The sequence below is a fragment of the Tetrao urogallus genome (genome assembly GCF_951394365.1).
Source record: "Tetrao urogallus genome assembly, chromosome: Z".
Taxonomy (NCBI): domain Eukaryota; kingdom Metazoa; phylum Chordata; class Aves; order Galliformes; family Phasianidae; genus Tetrao; species Tetrao urogallus.
The window spans coordinates 35,521,757-35,541,508 of NC_136816.1; the positions used below are offsets into that span (position 1 = coordinate 35,521,757).

Here is a 19,752-nt window from a genome sequence, read left to right on the forward strand (position 1 = left end):
AGCTGGACTAGACAGCCTGTAATGGTCACTTCCAACTCTAAGGATTCTATGATTTGGTGACTACTATATTCTGTAATTTAGATTCACACAGAATCACTCAGAAATCAAAGTACTGCTCAAAGATATTAGTGCTGCCTCCTGCCCCTGAATCTATCTTCTTAGCTGGCAGCAACTCCCAGTTAAATAGGAAGCAGGGGCAGTCAGTATCCCTTACTCCATCCTGATGCCCTCTGCTATAAGCAGGTGAATTCAGATACTTGTTAGATGAACAAAGAATGAGAATGCAGCTATTACCTTGCATGCTTACAGACAGTGCTGAGGGTGAGCAAGCATACTGTTAGCGTGCTTCTACCCACCAACATTTGTTCTTGCAGCCCTGTTTGCATGGCTTTGTGACCCTATTGGATTTCTCCAGCTCTGTAGGGTGAAAGCCAGATAATCGCTCTGACACCTTCCTGGTCTTGGCAGCAAGAGCAGCTACTGACTGGCAGCCCACCATGGGATCAGCGTACAAGAAGTATATTTAGGCTTATAGTCATCCATCAGCTCAGCATTTACAAGTAACAGAACTGAATTTTTTGCACTGCTTGTGTTTTCTAATACTAGCTGTACTATTTAATGCCACTGCCTGAAGTACAGGCACAATACTTCACTGAACTCTCCATATACCAGCTGCATAAGGATTGTCAGGCCTCCAAGCTGTGGCAAAAAGGGCTGTGTCTCAGTCATTGTCCGTGGCTTTCTGTATGATTTGTAATTGTATGAGACATTTCAGACAGCCCTATTTGTAGGGAAAAAAGTCCCGTCACACTTTTTGAATGAGATTGCAGTCCTAATATCTGATTCACAGTTCAGCCCAAAAGTTGACATCCTGCAACTCCAACAGGGCAGGGTATTTGTTAACATTGCCTTAATCTTCTACACGGGCTAGAGGGGTTTTTTTTGTTGCCGTTCATTTACTTGCTGATACGCCGCTAGGCACTGCCTTATTCTGTGGCAGAAGTATGTCTGACAGTAGTATGACAGTATTCTGTGGCTGTATGTCTGTGATAACTGTCATAGAAATCTGCTACTCATCTCACAGGGCTCTCGGGCACCTCAGGTCTACAGGTACAATGTACTGCAGAAGCAAATAAGGGGTCAAGAGTGGCCTGTTGTTAAGACAGCGGGCACCATTCTGATGAGCTGCCTGTAGCATCAAGTCACCACTGGCTTGGCTCTTTCCCTGTTAATTTTGAGGATGGGCAGAAGCAGAAGAAAGGGGAAAGCATGTGGCATATGCAGAGAAGATGCCTTCTCTGTTGTAGGGAGGAAGATCTGTTGCATCAGAGTAAATCCACATGTGAGCTAGAATCCTGCATCTGCTGAGCTCCTATGCTGCAAGGCTAAAGGGTAAAAAAGCACTTCTTTATTATTAGCAAGTGGGGTGCTCACAACTGGTTTCTCAGCTGATAATGACCACCTTCCTTAATTTGTGGCTGTTGAGGTGAATAATCTTTTTCAAGCATTTACTGGTTTGCTTCACTATTCACTACACAATTGGAAGTGTTTATCATTTATGAGAAGCATATACTTAGAGGGTTTTTTTTTTTTCTTCTTTTTTTAATGTTCCACATTAGAGGGCTTTGCATATTTATTAGCTGGCAGCAGCGAGCATTATGCATTTCTCATTTGTTTGTGGTTCCTGCACTTACTGCTGTTAGCAGTCCAGCAAAAATCCAAAGGAGGAGTGTGCTGGCATAGTGGTGCTCAGCTGTTCTCAGTGGATTTCTGAAGAATGTTACCTTCAAGCAGAACTGTTTATGAATATGGAAGTTTACATGTCATCAAACATAAATGGGCAGAGTGACTGAGGCATGCCAGTCTGTGCAGCCATCAGCCCGCTTTTCTCTCTGTGGAGCTACCACATTCTGTTCCACCGTGCTTCTTCTGCCACACAGCCCAGTGCTGATCCTTGTGTCGGGAATGGTCAGTGTTAGGTACTGCTTCATGCGCAGCATGTAGAGCTTTGTACAAAGTTACATACGTTTGCGATGGTGAGCACAGTAAAGCCACCAGGTGCTGCGTTTTCCTTCCCACTTTGCACAACTGTTCCACCCCAGTGGACCCGTCTTCTCCCCTGAGGACACAAGTTTCCAGGACTTGCACTCTGAGACGAAGTTGCTTTGTGTCCTCTCGTATTCCCTCACAGCACACCCGTCCTGTCTGGTAATTTTCACTTTGTCTTTCCCACTTTGCAGGGCTGGGACAGCCAGCACACCCGCGGGTGGCGGTCCGCCTTCCCTCACGGGGCAGCGGACGCTTCCCGGTCACACAGGCGAACCCCACACCCGGGGGGTGCGCTGCCTTTTCCAGCCCACGGCCCGGAGGCGGGCGCTGGAGGATGCTGCGGCCAGGGAGCGGGGCGCGGGCTGACGCAGCGGAGGCCCCCGCCGCGGCAGGCGGGCGGGCGGCGGGGCGCCGCGGGGCTGAGGGGCGGTGCCGCCGAGCCGAGTCGAGCCGAGCCGCGCCGCGCCGCGCCGTGCCGTGCCGTGCCGCGGTCGGCCGGGCGCCGCTGCAGGCTGGCCCCTTGCGGCTGCCTGCGGGGCGGCGGCGGGCAGACGGCCGGGATGATCCGGTTCCGGAGCTCCAGCATCAGGTCGCTGAGCCCTGAGATGAAATGCACCGTGCGGCTGCTGGACGACTCCGACATCTCCTGCCACATCCAGGTGCCGACGGGGACAGAGAGGGGCGGCTCCGCGGGCGGCGGCGTCCGCATCGGGAGCGCGGCGCCGGGACGCGGCTGTGTTCCGGGCCCGGGCGGCGGCTCGGCACCGCGGGCAGCGGCGGGGCTGCCTCCGCGCCCGGCTCCGCGCACCTGCGGCGCGATGGGAGTCTGAGGCCGCTTGCCGGAGCCGCGGGACGCTGCCGGCGGCGCGGGTGGCGGCGGCGCGAGAGAGAAGAACCGGGCGTGGGGCGCGGGGTGGCGGCGGGGAGACCGCTCGGCGGTGTCTCTCGAGGCCAGCGGAGGGAGCAAGGCCCGCGGCGCGGAACGCTGCTCGGGAGGCTGCGGGCAAAGCGGAGTTTTGGCGTGCGAGTCCGCCGGTGTAAGGCGGAGAGGTAACTTACAGAGAGATTCTCGGTGGTAATAGTGCGCGCCTAAGAAGGCAAGTTCTCGGCAGTCGTCGTTACGCCGTCCCTTAGTACCTATTCCTTCGAGGAACGAGGGTGAGGAGGAAGAGGGCAGGCGTCCTGCTGCGGTGTATGGGTGCTGTCTGTGCCGAGGGCTTCCAGCCAGTGCCGAACTCGGGCGGACAGTGAGGGCTCACAAGACCCCTCAGCTGCGAGCCTTAGGGCACTACTCACAGAGCAGATCACCGAGGTGAGACAGTGGCCAGATGGGAGACAAGAGCGGTTCTTTAGGAAGTTGTTGGACGCTCACAGTTGATCTTCACTCCCTTTTTCCCCATGGCAGTACAAAACTGTAAAACAAGTCAGCAGTTCTATGTGAGGACCAGCCACATCTGAAGGCAAGGTATTGTGAGGTGCAAGGTACCTCTGCACTTGAACCAAACACTGTTTTTGTCAGTTGCGGTGGAGCCATTTCATGCTGGTTACACTCAGCCCCAAGAGCCTGGAAGTAGCGGGAAATAACCAAACCATCTTGTCTCCCTATGCTCTCTTATTGAGTAGCGTGGCTGTGAGATCATAGCTTTAATGTGCAGGGAGCAGAATGGCCTGCAGTCTTTTCTCAGAGCTTAATGCAAGCTTTGCATCAATCCTCTGCTTTCTTCAGAAATGAGTCTCTAAAGAGCTCTAAAGAGCTATAGGGAACTTAAAAATGTGGATCTGGGGCAGCAAGGACCATCACAGCTCTGCAGCATTAAAGTGCAAAGATTTCCTTGTGCTGCAGGTGTGCTGTTTGGTGCTCATGAGGCAGGCATCACCAGCTCTGTGTGGTACGGTATGGTGCAGGATGAGCAACTGGTCGCACTGGAGTATATCACATTGCCATTCCTCATTCCTTGTATGTGCAGGGGAATGGCGTTCTATGCCACAGCTTAAAATGTTTTAAATGTTCCACTTCCAAGAGTAATCCTAAAAATTGAGTTACATTGTGAACTCTTCTAGAACTGTCTTTCCCGAAACTGTGCTCTAGAAGGACATGAAAAGTGGGAAGGGCTCAGATTTTCCCTATGACTGGTAGGTGCTGAAATTCTACATGTAAATGCAGATCCTGATATTAGGAAGTGTTAGCTTATGGCCAATTCAGAAACATCCAGCCAAGGAGGAGGATTCCTGCTCGGAGTTACACTGCGCTCTTTCTGCTACTTTGAACTGCATATATACTTGTGTATATGCATATATGTATATACTACTCCCTACCCATATACAAAGGAGATATAACTTCACTGTACTACTTATTTGCCTTCTTAGATGTGTGCAATTCTTGAAAAAACGTTGTACCTTTAACCCCTTGATCAGACCTATATTTGAATTTTACAAGGTAGACAAAACTTCCTAGGAACCTTCCCAGCACTACAGTTATATTAGTGAATGGAAAACAATATTCCAAGTCTGTTGACATATGCACATGGATGCATTTTCAGCAAGACTGATTAGCCTAGATGATGTGCTACTGGGTTAACCGCAGCGATGCCAGGGCTGTGCCAGCTGGAACATGTTGGGCAGCTGTGTTTCGGTCATGTCTTAGTTTCAGCAGGGATTAAATTTTCTTTGGAGTGCCAGGTATGATAGCCCTGGCTTATATCATTACAAAATTGGCAGCTGAGAAACTAATTTTTTGTGCATATTCATCATTGCAGTCATCTTTGTTTTTTGAGGCCATATTGTTGGTACTGTTAGTAATTAAATCTTTGCCTTGTCTCTGGGGAACCCAGCTATGGAGGAGATAGGGGAGGACACTTTCCAGAAGTTCTTCAGCTTCCTTTTCACTTTTCCTTCTTTCCCTAGAGCTCAAGCAGTGTTACAATAGCTCTTAAGATTTTTGAATATCTGTGGGATTCTCAAACCAGCATTCTCCTCTTGATGTGTGTCATGAATATTTTTCAAGTTGTCTTTAAGAATAAACAATTTTTTAAGTATATCACCCAGAGATCTGCACCAAGGTGGGATAGTTCTGAGTGGCAGGGAGTGTGGGATGGTATAGGCAGGTGCCTAGGCCAATGGTCATTCCCAGTGGTTTGAAACTTCACCTCTGAACAACTGCAGAATCCTGAAAAACTGGTAGAGTATTTGGAAAAAAAACTGCTGTTGCTCTGGCAATCCTAAAGAGGCACAAATCACTGCAGCATTCTGGGGTCTGACCCATGCCAGGGTCAGCTGGCATGACTGGTCCTGCCCACTCAAACCTCCTGAATGCTACAGAAGATGATAAAGACCTGGTGGTGCACATAAAGCACATGCTGGGCAAGACAGATTAGGTTATTCCTGCCTCAGACATAGGCAAAGCTATCTGTGGGATTGCTTTTGCTCAAGGACGTGGGTGCATGTGGTGGGTAATGTGGAAGGATGAAGATGCCCATTGTGTAACTCAATATGATTTGACGCTGGCTGAGAACAGACAATAATTTAGATTGTGTGTGTTAAATTGCTACGTAATACTGTATGCCATCATTATTGTGCTTTTTTGTGTTTTGTTAGTGGTATTACAATAAGAACTACCCAGATTAAAGAGGAACAAACTGATGGAACCAGAACTAGCTGCATGCAATAACCCCTTCCAACACTGAATCATCCCATACCGAAAGGCTGCTATCACATATGGAGGAAAATACTATGGAATACTATGGAGAACTTAAATGGGTGGCCCACAGGCTATCGAAAAAATAAGTGTGTATGTATGTAAGAAAAAGATGGGTGATGGTTATTAGAATGTGTAGAAATGGGGGTACCTGAACGTCATGTAAATGATATGGAATAAGGTAGGGCGGGGGTGTGTGTGTGTCTTATTTTCAGTTGGGATTAAATTGTTTTCTTCAGAGTGCCAGGTATGATGCTATGTTTTGGTTCTAGGAGAAAAAACAACGTTGATAGCACACTGCTGTTTATAGTTGCTTCTAAGCAGTGTTGCACAGAGACAGGACCATTCACAGCGAAGGTCCCAAAGAGCTGGGAGGGAGCAGAATTAGGACAGCTGACTTAAACAGGTCAAAGAGATATTCCTTACCATATGACATCAAGCAGAAAGAGTTTTGAAGAGGTTGGAAGTTCATCTTCTGGTGTTTGAGGGTCTAGCTGGCCATTTGTCATGGTTGTGATCAATTGCTTGTGCAGCACTTGTTATATGTTTTCATATATATATATATATATATGTATATATGCAGTCATAACTGTTATCCTCTTCCTTTTCTCTATCTTAGTCAACAGTTTAATCTCAACCCATGAGTTCTACTTTCTTTTTCTGATTCTCCCCTTCATTCCAGTGGGAAGGAGTTGGTGTGTGAATGACTGTGGTGCTCAGCCACCTGCCGGGTTAAACCACAACAATCATTAAGAAGATAAGAAAGCCTAATTCTGTGTTGCTAAGAAATGCTAGCAGTCTCCTAAGGACTCGGTTTGCAGTAAGGAATGGTGAAATTCTTGTAGTGTGTTTTCGAGGCAGGTGGAGCAGAGATGCATGGCTTGTCCAAGTAGTTCTGTATGTAGCTGTAGATATACTGCATTACAACCTTCTCAGTTTGCCAAACTCTGCTTTTTCACTTATGTCTTTCCAACAGTTACCTTTCATGCACGGTGCCCAGAACCACTTAAGTAAGTGTTCAGATGTCTGCAAATCACAGTCTTTGTGGATATGCCATAGGCTCCACAAAAAGTGTAGTCAGAACTGTTAGCCCTTGGGCTGAACTGTTGGGAGACGTCATTGGAAAATTAAGGTGGGAGAGGATGTGTATAAGTGCTGCATTTTTTTGTGTATGTGTATTTTTTTGCTGTGTGAATGTCAAAGCACTAGGTAGGAGCATAAAACACAATTTTTTTTAAAGTGTTTTCTTTAAGTTTTCAAAGTTTTCTCTAAGTTTTCGCAGTGCTTCAGCTGCAGAGGTGGCTAGCAGTGCCTGCTTATGACAGTTGCATTTTATTGTGAGCAGAGCAGTGGCCGCACATTGGGTGGTGTGAGGAGGGTTGGCAATGATTCTTGCATCTGCGGGCTCCAGCCAACTGGTTATCGAGCTGTGTGATGCCATGTAGGTCACCAAGTTGCTCAAGGCTAGGGCTGCAGCTCAGAGATCGGGATGCAGTGCACCGTCCTCTTCATCCGAGAGACTTTATGACTGCAAATTAGCTGGAGTGGTGACAGGCACAGCGCAGAGCTGGAGCCTGAGGGATGCTTAACTAATTCTTGTGATGACATTTGTTTTGCCATGACTTTTGTCTATTTGCAGAGCCCCTCTGGCACCTGTTTTGGGCAGTCTTACAGCAGTGCAGGGGTGAAACTGTAGTGGCACAGCTCAAATGGAGAAGTTACGAAAAACAGCCTTGGGGGGCAGTGGCCACTGTCTGTTTGCATTTGCAAGAGAGAAAGAGAGAGGTGACCTGCTTGTGGAGCCTGTCTGATCAGAGCACAGAGCCCAGGCCTGAAGGAGGGCAGTGGGAGAAGTAGGTCTGCAGAACTGCTGGAAGCACATCAAGAGCATGGAGAGACCTCCTTTCTGGAGTTGCTAATGAGATTCTTGTTTTCTGAGTCACTGAGATAACGAACACTTTATTCATTTTTGCAGGCTTTTTGCAAAAACTTCACACATCTAGTTAACCTTTTAGCAACAGTAACATAAATGTTGCTAGTAGTAAGGAAAAATTTTTTATTTTTTATTTTTTTCACGGCTTATTCTGAAAGGTTACTTGTGCTTATATCAGCAATAAGGTCAATGTCCTGTTATGGTACTGTGTTCATTATTATGTATGTGAGTACACCTTGGCTTCACTGGCATGCTTAAAATAGTGTGTGGGTTTAAGTATACCATGTTTAGCTGAAGTGATTTCTGAGTGCGCTACTACTGTTTCATTCATTTTTTTAAAGTATGAGTAAGCATGTATGAGGGATTGCTATAGCTCTAAATTTTTTTATCTGCATGAGGAATTCTTTTTCTGAAAGAGAGAAATGTATCTGAAAGAGAACTCTTTCTCTGAAAGAGTGGTCAGGCGCTGGAATGGGCTGCCCAGGGAGGTGGTGGAGTCACCGGCCCTGGTGGTGTTCAAGGAACATTTAGATGTTGCACTGAGGGACATGGTTTAGTGAGAATTATTAGTGATAGGCGGGCAGTTGGACTGGATGACCTTGTAGGTCTTTTGCAACTTTGGTGATTCTATGACTCTGTGTTAAGAAAATATAAGCCTATTATCTAGAAAAACGCTATATTAAGCATGTTGTTTGATTCTAAAATAAAAGTTTTACTTTACTCCTTGAGCTGTTCATTTCTAGATTTGCTAAACTGGGAATGGGGGGTTGACATGAATGAGCTTATCTTCCCTATTATTGCTTATTATTGACAGGGGTAGTGAACTTTACTTTCTATATGTGTTTGTTTGTAGAAATATTCTGTGTCAGCATCTTCCTGCACCTCATTAAGCCCAGATCTGAAATTACAGAGCACTGGGACTTTTTTTATGACAATGGCTTTGCTTTCTATAAAACTTCCCAAAGAAAGATCTGCGTTGAAATTTCCAAAATTATCACCAGGCTAAACAACTTTCTCTTTTTATATCTATCTAAATGTCTACATGCTGTTGTAGTATGTTCTGCTTTTGTGCAGGTAGATGATACAATTTTAAGAAACTGGTGTAGAAATTGCAAAGAAAACAAATGGAGCAAAGCTTTGGTTTATTTATGGTCTGTTATTAGACCTTATGCCTTCTTTTGCTTAGCTGAAAATGAAGGTGAGAAGATCTGAGAATGATAAATTACTTCTGCTTCTGATGATTTAGCTGTGTAAGATGGCTTTGTGCCTTCCTACTCCTCATACAGGAGCGACTGCAGTTTGGCTAGGAACTTAGTTTACTAGCTTGAACTCTTCTTTTTTTTCTTTTTTTTTTCCCCCCTTCTTAAATGTGACATAAGCTGTCCTCTCTGTTTTGTAAATGCACTGATATCTGGAAACTTTTCTTCTCGTTGAATATTCTGTTCTTGGTCTGTATCTTGCAAGCTTAATACAATTTTTTCTGAGTTTAATACAAATTTGTTACCTGGATTTTTTAGTTGCTTTTACAATTGTCAAAAGGACTGTAAAAAACAGTAGATCATACTGAGGCCATGTGGTATAAGAACATTGTTCACAGAGGAAAGAATCTCATTGTGAATCTGTGCTGAATATGATTTATAATACTAAGTGGGAAAGGGAAGGATGCACATAAAGAAAAGAAAGCAGAGAAAACAGAGATAAGAACGAGCCACAGAACCATGGCTGAGGAGAGGGAAAGGTTAATGGATTATGTAGACAGCAGGCAGGAGATTTAGTGAATTTATATTTATCCTGTAAGCGATGTCAGGGCTGTAACCATCCAGCGCTTCAGCTGCAGGGATGATGCTGTAACGGTTCACAACAGTAAGATGAGATAAGGGAGGGGATGCAAGTTATGAGGGACTCTGTGTGTGCTGTGTTTTGTTGACTAATTTTAAAAGCTGCGTACCAGGGCTTGTGTTTCATGCTCAAGCCAATTGTACAGATATGACAGGTACACTTGGCAAGAGTTGCAGATGAAAAGCCTGTCTAATTAAGCTGGGACTAGAGGTTAAACCTACCTCTGTGGTCATTTCCTTGTTTTATTAAGTCTGCAGTAATGTTTTCTCTTTTTAATAGCGCTTATGGATGTGCTCTTAGCTTCCTCCAGGGCTGAAAGTGAAACAAGAAATGGAAAGTGTTACTAGGAAGTTAATAGAGTGTTGAGAGTTCTTACCCACAAATGAAGACATTATCTTGTCTGGGTGGATTTTAGTAACTGTTTATGAAGATCAGTGGATGCTTAACAATGCTTTCTGTATCTCAGGTAGCAGGGAGACACAGACCTATGCGTCGTACCGACATCTTGCTACTAGTTCACAAACTCTCTTGTACTTTTTTATCATTCTTAAGTAAAAAATCCTTAAACTTCTGGGTTATGCAGGACTTTATCCAATTTATAATAATATGCAGATGAATTGCTTTTGTGTTGCATAAAGTTTACTAATGATGTTGAGTTAGCTTTTTCTTTTTTTCCTTTTTTCTTGCTCCATATTGTCTGATTGATGAACAAAATCTAAAAATTCTGTATTGGTAGGACAGTGCTTTCAACTCTCATTGACCCAATTTGTTCCCTGTGAATTGTATTTTGGCTGGCTAATAAAGAAGGGTGGGGGAACTTATATATGTGTAAAAGGACTGGCCTAATGCTGGTTTGAAGAAAAATATATGTTTCAGCAAAACAAATAGTGTAGATCATTATTTCCTCCTCCCAGGGGGAGGCCTGGTGCTGCAGAGTGTTGGGAAAAATGTGAAAAGTGCAGGTATCATCACATTAACTAGTCAACACTGACAAGCTAAAGGGATAGCTACTGATTTAAAATGTTGGTATAATCTGTATACTTTTATCCACCTTTTATTTTTCCTTACAGATCTGAAACAGTTTTTTTGTGTTCTTTGCTGTCATGGTGTTTTGACACTGGCTGAACAATAGAAGTGGAGCTGTAGGAATAACAAGAGGCAATGGTAAAACACGTGACGTAGTGCAGCACAGCTTAGCTCTGCAAACTTCAATTTGTTGCTTTGATTCTGTGCAGTGGAAAGCAGCACCTGTGAGATGCAGGGTGCAGGATGCTTTCCACTTGCACCAGCACGTTACCCTATTTTGTCTTGAATGTGCTTTTGACACCTTAGACGCTCAGTTTTCTTGCACCTTGAGATGGTCTCATGTACTGATCTAGCACATGAGGCAACTGAGAAGCAATCATCTGGAAGAATCAGTTGAACTACAATTATAGCCAGAACTAGTCATTGGTGAGAAAGGACTGTGTTTTCACCTTTCACCTGTATTCACCTAGATTGAATTCGCTGTATAGTTCAGGTCTGATTCAATAAGTGCTTCAGTGTCCCTAAAATTATCTTCAACAGAAAAAGAGTTTTGTGCTTTTTCTGTGAGAAGGGCAATTGGGGAGATCTGGATGTTGCCCATAAGGATGTTGCTGGTTCTCTGAAACTGAGAGTATACAAGAAACACAAAGCTGAAACACTTAGGTTAGAGACTGGAAGGAAGGGTAGCTTATTTCATTCTTCTTCCTTAAAAAAGCAGTTGGGTTGTTAGGACTGGAGGGTAATCCCTTTTCTGATAAAATGCTGTCTTCTGTAGTACAGGTCTCTGTCTTTCTTGGTATTTTGGCTCATCAAATTAAGCACACTGGAGACATCTTTCTTCTTGTCTAGGTCTTTTCGTTAGGTTTATTTTTTTCTTTTTTTTTTTTTTTTTTTTTTTTTTTTTTCTTTTTTCCTGCCTTTTCCCTCTCTATGGCCTCTGGTGTGGGTAAAATCAACCTGCTGAAACATTATCCAGATAATCTTTCTCTACTTTTTCTGTTGATCACCACCAGATGTCTTCTGCTGTATCTTTCTCTGCTGCATATGGAAAATATTTTCTTATGATCTTTCCTACGGTTAAAGCTGCCCATCTATCCCATCTATTCCTCTGTTGCTGTTTGCTTAATTACAGTGTCATTTTTCTCTCATCTTGCTTTCTAGACTTTGAAAATTGCCTTTTTTTTTTTTTTTTTTTTTTTTTTTTTTGCAGATTGGCTTACATTCTTCTTACTCTGTTTTAATTTCTTTTCTGATAATGAAAACATAGTTGTAATATTTCTGTTGCAAATAAATTGACATTAAATCTTTTTATTTCTAGAATAAAAACAAGCAAACACACAAACTGTTTATTGCTTCCATCTTCCACTTTCTGTTTATTTTATCTTTTCCCGCTGCAGGCCTTCTGTTCATGAAAAACATTCCTATTTTCTTCTTTTCAGTGTTTAATACTTTGATTTTGATGGGGATGAATTGATAATCAGCTCTTGCTATTTCAGTGTTCTGTCAAGATAGATGTTGTTATCCAGCTCACTTCACCACTTCAGTAGTAGGCCAAGCATGAATAAAATCATGCTATTCATGGTTACTGTTCATAGGAGTTAGAGTATCTCAGTAAAGAGAGAGATGAAGAGTGCACGTCAATATTCTAGTAGTGTTATATTTGGAGGAAAAATTTCCCTGAGTGGAAGTAGTGCTGCAGAGTGGAGATAAAATGTATCATACAGATGTGTACAAGAGCAAGCAAGTGTACAAAACATCTCAAGGTTCTTTGCAGCCAGAAATGGGAAGATGTGAGCTACATACAGTAAGTCTTTTTTAAATGAAAAGCTTCACTAAAGCAAATAAGTGCTAGAGCCACAAGAATTGGAAATCTGGCTATTCAAGCTAGTTACAATAAAAAACTGAAGTGAATATTAAGTGACAGCAAAATGACAGATCTTGAAAAGCTTCCTTTGGAGAAATGTAATATGAGTCAAGATTTTCATTAAAAAACCTTGTATTTTCTTCCTTGTTCAGTTAAATCCCAGGAAAAAAGAAACAACTGGACAGAAGACATTTTTTGTTTCTTGCAAGCGTGTCATTTCATAGTGATTTTTTTTTTCTTGGGAAGAGAATCACACTTTAGAAAGAAATTTGACATTTGCATTTTGCCATTTTGGTCTTGATGTTGTAACATAAAAACTTAATGGGCATGCATTGCAAACAACTTTTGGTATTTCTGACAACACTTTGTAAAATCTTTAAAATGCAGTTAGTCTGTATCCCCTCATTTTTGTTGGTCTCTCACCTTAATACAGCAGAAGAGGAAGAGCAAGCAGATTGGGAAACTATCTTCCCCTGCCTCTGCCCAAACTCAAACAGCATAAAGAGAATTTACTACCTTGATAATTTAAAGAGCCTAAAGAGCAGTAGCAAGCAATTTCAGTATTAATGGTGACATCCTATGGAACTCAATGCATTAAGTTCAGGCTGCATTGATATATGTGTTTGTATGTATTAGTGTATATTGTTTCCAGATGTGGAAATAATTAAATAGCTTTTGTCTGTGAAACAGAACGGCTGTGTGTGGACTGCCTTTTGGGAATGATTCTTAGGCCTTCATTGCCCAGAGTGGCCTGGGAGTTGATCGGGAGAAATGCTGGTTGGCACAGTGAATGGTCTAAGAGCATGGGAGTGGAGTTCCATACACCAAAATGCTTTATGGATTCTAGTGGAGGTGCAGTCACAGTTCTCAAAAAACACAAACAAAAAAGATGTTACTAATGATGGAAGGTATTCTTCATGCTTCTGATATTAAAAGCTGTGAAGTGTTAACTGAATTGAAAACACTATCATTCTACATGGAAAATCTGAGGTACTGCATGCAGCATCACCAACAATTGGTGGAGGTGAAGTGAGGGGCAGTACTGGTTTCAGTGAGTGCTTACAGAATTTCCATGTTTAGGATCTGTAGTTGTAGCCTTGGTTTTGGAGGTAAAATCTCTCCTGGGATGACAGATTCCTGAAGATGATGATAATGATAGTCGCTTTTTATTACTTTTTATTTTATTTTATTTTTAATGTTCTTAGCAACAGAGCCTAATACAGAAGTACTGTCTGTGATGAGATCAGTAACTAACATTGTTACATTTTTATGTATTTATTTTTCATTTTTATTGATACAACAAACTCCAAACCATATAGTGGAGTAAAAAATGAGACATAGCTATTTCTTTGATAGTAATTGTGAAAATACACAAGCAGCCAATTCAGAGACATGCTCCAGGACCCACATTTATTCATTTAGACTTTTCAGAGTAAAGTGAGACTCATGCTTCACTTCCACTCGGTCTGTTTAAAATTGCATAGTTCAGTCAGAGAGTGATGTTTGCTCTTGCGTGCAGGTGGGACAGTTACCTAGGGTTTGAGTTAAAAACTGAAGCTGTGCAGTGTCAGCCTGAACTCAGGTGACCTCAATGATTTTCCTTGAGATATTCAGCATACCAGTAAGTGGGGTGCACTGAACACACTGACTCTGCTTTCTCTTGTTTGTGTGAATTTCCTTGAGCTCCATCCTGGAAAAAGAAGAGAAATAACAGAAGCTTTTATGGATGGTGGTGTGAATGATTCAGTGTGCAGACTCAGCCATTCACATAAAATTACTCCAGCAGCTTGCTGTGCTTCAGTCAGTTGCTAGGTACAGAACCAGAGAAGCTTTTCTGTTTTGACTGGAGAATCCACTCACGTTGCCAGGATTTCGGGAGTAGTTTTCTCATATGGTCTGACAGTTTGTATTTCACAGGCATCAGAGCTGAGAAGTCTTGAGGAGGAATCATCAATCTCCAAATGAAAAACCTCTGTAGGCAAATGTGCCTTAAAGCAGAAAGAGTAGCACATCAAAGTGAAAAGTGAACAGTAACCTCTGCAGTTTCAGTGCAGTGTGGATTACATGCACCAGTTAGTAATTATCCTCCTATAGCTTACTTTGAATCAGGGCCTGTTTTGTATCTTGCCCAGAAGAATTTACGGTGTAATTTCAAGGAAAATGCAATAAGGGGATGCATAATTAGCCCTGTGATTATGAGGCTGTACAAAATGATATGTGTACTTCTCCCAAGTTCTAACTTCAGCAAGAAGGGGATATATGCTACTGTCAGGCAGAGAAGAAATTCTAAGAGTTGGAGATGATTTATGCGAGGTGTAAAGCAAGACTAACATCCATAGGGATTTCAGCATTGCAGAGAAGATGGCAGCGCTCACTACACTCTTCTGGTGCTCATATGTGCTATTTGTGTTAGTCTCTTTCTTAGCTATGCTTTCCAGTGAAAGAGTGCATACTTGGTAAATCTGTAATCTAAATCGACAAGGTAATTTTTATTATTCTAATCTATTTCTCATTCTTACTGATGACTTCATTTTTGTTTTAAGTTGTCAGAAATGAGTTGTGTTGTAGTGATGATCATGTAGACAACCTGCTATCTCCCTGCCATGTAGAGGCTAATGCTATCTGTGAATATAGCAAAAACCACATGGATCTGTGGCCGGATGTCAGCAGGAGTCGTAATTCCATGCTGGACATTCATTGGTTTTGGAATGTGCTCCTGCCTTTCAGTAACTCCTTGCTTGCTTCTTCACTGCAAAGGATATCAGTAGCATGCAGAAATCCAGATCCCTTCAATACCCTTCTGAGATTCATTAGCTAGCATCTCTCTTTCATTATCCTTTTCTTCAATCCTCTGAACAATTTCCAAACCTTTTCACAGTGTTTGTAATTCTTGGTATTTCTAAGTTATAATTTTGTGCATTTTCTCCCTTGTAGGTGGGGCAGAATATATTAGATGCACAAGAAAAATGTGGATATGTTAACAAATATCATTTTCTGGTTTGCTGATCCCATAGTTATCTCACTGAGAATGTTCAAAGAATTTTTATAGATTTATGCTACTTGTTACTTAGTTTCATTCAGGTTTTTTTTGTTTGTTTGTTTTTTGTTTTTTTGTTTTTTTTCCCCAGGATGCTTTTTTTGCTTTATCATTTTGATGGTGTTCTGGTGTTTGTCACGAGATAGTGATTATCAGACATACTACTTTCTGTGTAATCTTTGATACTTTACTGGTTCAGTGAACTGTCTTGACTCATTTCTTATAATGTTGCTACTCTTGGCATATACTGTCTGCACTTGGTAATGTGTGTAGGCATATAACTTACCTGTAGTGGTCTGTGCAACTGCAAGATTTTTTGCTTTTTTTTTTTTTTTTTTTTTTTAATCTTTGTTTTGCAAGCTGTGATTTATAACAATCCTGTTTTCTAACAATGAGACCTCATCTATCTTGGAAACTACAGTTTCTTCACCTTCTTAACTCATTACTTGACTTATTTTTAACAATTTAATTTCTTTTACTTAATATAAAACTCTTTTATTTTCATGATCTGCTAGGCTGGCTGCTCTCTACTCATATTGTCTCTTTTCACACTTCCCCAAAGCCTTAGTAGACTTTTTTAGAATTTGAGTCAGGATTTTGGTAATTTTTATGATTAAAGTCATACAGTCTTTGTAGCACAGATTTTTGCCCATTTCCACTATTACGTGAAATTCTGAATGAACCTGGACTGCTTCAGAAATTCTGGAAATGTTTCTACGTCTTCAAGCTTGAAGTGGCTTGAAAGCTAAACATCCCTTCCTCGCTAGTTGAATTTCTTGTTAAAACTCTTTTAAAGCACTGCTGACATGCTCCCTGAATGAATATTCACACTTTTATTTTATTTTATTTTATTTTATTTTATTTTATTTTATTTTATTTTAGTGTGTGTGTACTAAAATTTGTTTATACATCCTGTCTTGTTTACAGAAAATTGTGTATAGTTTTCTGTCATGGTTTGATGAAATAGTTCAGTGGATATCTTGTGTCTTGAAAAATTATGTATAAACAGAGTGTTTTTGTATTCACAGCTGTGACATTTATCATTTCAAGTGCTTATTCAGTCTGGAGCGTTTATGATGTTGTTACTTTGTGATAGGAGATATCGCTGTAATTCCAAAAACTGCAAGGGACTTGTATTTCTTTTTCTGTTCTTCCAAGGTTAGCTAGTATTCTGAGGATGGAAGAACTCTAGTTTTGTTCAGTGCGGTTCTGTTAGGTTGGTTTGATAGTTCCAAGTAGCAGTATCTTTTATTGATTTGGAAGATGCAGATTTGGGTATTGGTGCTTTTCCCTTCTTTCTCTCCTCACCATTCATAGGGGGAGTGGAGTTTTCAGTCAGTGTGGTGTTACTGATTACCAGTAGTGCTTCTGATGCCTTTTTTCTGCATAGAGAGATTGTGCTTCATTGGTACTCCAGGAAAGATGAGAACTAGTTGGTGCTTTCAGGGTAGGCCTAAGTGTTTTTTTCTTGTGGTCCAGGTAGATCACCAGCTAGTTCTGTGACTTTCCTGCCTTTCTGTCCCACACTGACATCTGTAGTTTTCTTACAGGATGCCTATCTCAGAGGTAGGTGCAATCCCTCCAGTAACTCCAGAGCTATGCAATGTTGGACACGTGTGGCAATGAAGAGAGACACGCATCCTTAGTTTCTTCTGGCAAGGTTGTCTTTGATCCCTCCTCATGACTTGGCTGATTTGCAGAGGCATATGACTGGCACAAAGTATGGTGCTGTACAACTTTTCTTTTTTATCTTTAACTATACAAGTAATCAGTACCACTCTTTTTCTCAATGAAGCAAATTTCTTCTTTCCCATGAATTCCTGAACTAGAACAACTAAATATATGCTAAAACAAAGAAAGAAAAAGAAAAAAAAAAAAAAAAAAAAAAGTACTCTGTCCTCCCAAAGGTGTGCTGGGATTCCTACAGCATTATTTCTTTACAGAAATGTCATGAGTTTCTTGCCGAGAGAGAGTCTTTTGCCTTCTGAACAAGGCTGTTGTGTATTTCTGTTCAAAGTAAACATCATTCTGACACATTTCATGACCTCAAGATATTTTATGCACGCTCTGGAGTAAACAGCACACAGGGCTGCGTCAGATGCTTAGTCAATGGATAATGCTGTGCCTTCTTTTACGTGTCTTTCAGCTTCATCAGAGATCAAAACCGAACTCCAGCACTTGAGGGCACGTGGGGAGGATTTTTAACACTCTGGGGGAAAGCAAGTCTGTAAAGCCTTCATGATTGCTCCTTCATCTAAGCAGATTTGCTTTAACTGGTGCCAAGTCTTCTCTAATATTGATGACATTCCTTGCCTAATTAATGTCCTAAACATAACGGATTGTATACTGGTGGTGTAATTTAGTTTTTTATGTAGGGAGAGCACAAATGGTGAAGACTGCACATAAAAATGTGAATTCTGACTACAATTTTGACATGCATACTTTCTGCTAAGTGAATGAAAAATAGTTTAATCTCTGATTTTTGTCCACCGGGCCTTTCCATGGCATAACTGGCATAAGAAACTTCACTAAGCAGATTCTGGAAGAGTTCACTGGCAGTGAGGCAATTAATAAAATGTTGTGAGCTATATTGATAGAGAAATATGTGGGTCACTCTGAAAATAATGCCTCCTATGTATTTCAGTGGAAATTATAACAGAAACAGAGAACACAGTGACATCATTTGATAGAGCAAATTCTCAGCTACACAATATTTTCCAACATAACCACCACCATTAGCCATGCATCTTCACCAGCAGTGAACAAGAATCTGCATTCTATGCTCAGAAAAGTCTGCATGGCTGTCTGAAACATGGCTTGTATTTCGTATAATTGTTGCCACTGCTGAAATGCATCACTCTCTGTCTCACTGTACTCACATCCTGTGTTTGGTCTTCATAAGCATTCAGCAGACACTGATGAATGTCAGTGAATGCAATTTTTTGCACATGAAGGATTTCAGTGATGCATCTTTACTTTCATATGCACTTCCATGTCAGACACAGTTTTGTCAGACTGTCCCTCTGCTGCCATTTCTCACCCAGAAAAAAAGATGTAATGGAATACTGGTGGGAAGGTTCATCCTCTCCTGCCATATCATCAACATCTGCTTCCGACAACGTGGGCGAAAATAATAGTATAGAGGGTATTACTTCTGGAGCAGACCTTGTATGGCGAGTGACTGTCTTTATCAGTAACAGAATATGAGAATTTATGGAGGTAAAGATTGCCTCTTGCTTTCCATTCACCGTAGTCTGTGGTTTGGAGATTTTGTGGAGTGTTTGGCAGATAGAATGCAGCAGTGTTAAACAAGGCTGTTGTGAATGTCTAGTCAGGCAGGATAGAATAGTAGTGTTCTTGGGATTTTTGGTTCAAATTTCCTGTCCCTGGAGACACTGAAGGTCAGGCTGGACCAAGCTTGGAGCAATCTGATATAGCTGTAGGTGTCCGTGTTCACTGCAGCAGAGATGGACTAGATGACCTTTAAAGGTTTCCTTCAACATGAACAATTCTATGATTCTTTAAATTTGATTGAACAGGGGGTATGAGGAGCAGCGGTTGCTCAGGAACCCACTCTTGGGAAGTGGGCTCGTTCATGTTGTCCAGTCCACCTGAGAAATACAATTAATAGAAATGCTTATTTCTGTGATGTTTTCTGTCCATGATGAGTCAATCCTCAAATGTCTGTCACTAGAGTTCCTATGCGATGCTCTGTAAGATGCATATCTAGATTTTAAAGATAAAATTACTGTTGCTGTCATCTGTCATGCTGTAATAGAAGCTGTTTAATTTGGAGCACCTAAAAGCTTCGCAAGAATGAGTACAAACTTTCCAAATCTGGGACAGAAATACTAATACTAGTACTATCCTCTCTGTAACTGAGGCTCATGAGGAGCATTTACATCTTCAGGTGTATGGGTGGAGCATCCACCAGACATCTGGAGCTCATCTGCTGCAGGACAGGTAAGAATGGGCTCTACAGCATGTAGCAGTGTGTGGAGGAATAAATTATTACTCTGGTTTGCTGTTCTCCTCCTAAGCCTCTCCTGCTTTCTAGAGAGGAGTAATTGATCTTGCATTGATTATGGTGTAGCTGTAATAGTCTTTCCTTATTTGCAGGATCACTGTGCCCCTCCAAAGGGCCTGGGAGAGGAGCAGCCATCCAGACTGTCTCCACACTGTCACTGCTCCAGAGCTGGGGGGTATTCATTGATAAAGATTTCATCATGTGCCAGCCCTCAGTGCTTTTCTGCATCTTGTGATTCTCACAAGCAAAGACTGGGGCTTGTACACAGCAGATCTCAGATACC

General features: G+C 41.9%; 1 protein-coding gene across 1 annotated transcript in view; it reads left to right on the forward strand.

Moving 5' to 3' along the window:
• Positions 1-2,609: 2,609 nt before the first annotated feature.
• The window catches only part of FRMD3 (FERM domain containing 3), a gene marked incomplete at both ends in the record, with an annotated part of 143,151 nt that continues 126,008 nt past the window's right edge, over positions 2,610-19,752 (forward strand). The window contains one exon of the mRNA XM_079548643.1: positions 2,610-2,708. Coding sequence (XP_079404769.1) covers positions 2,610-2,708 — 99 coding nt within the window. The remainder of the gene's footprint in view (positions 2,709-19,752) is intronic.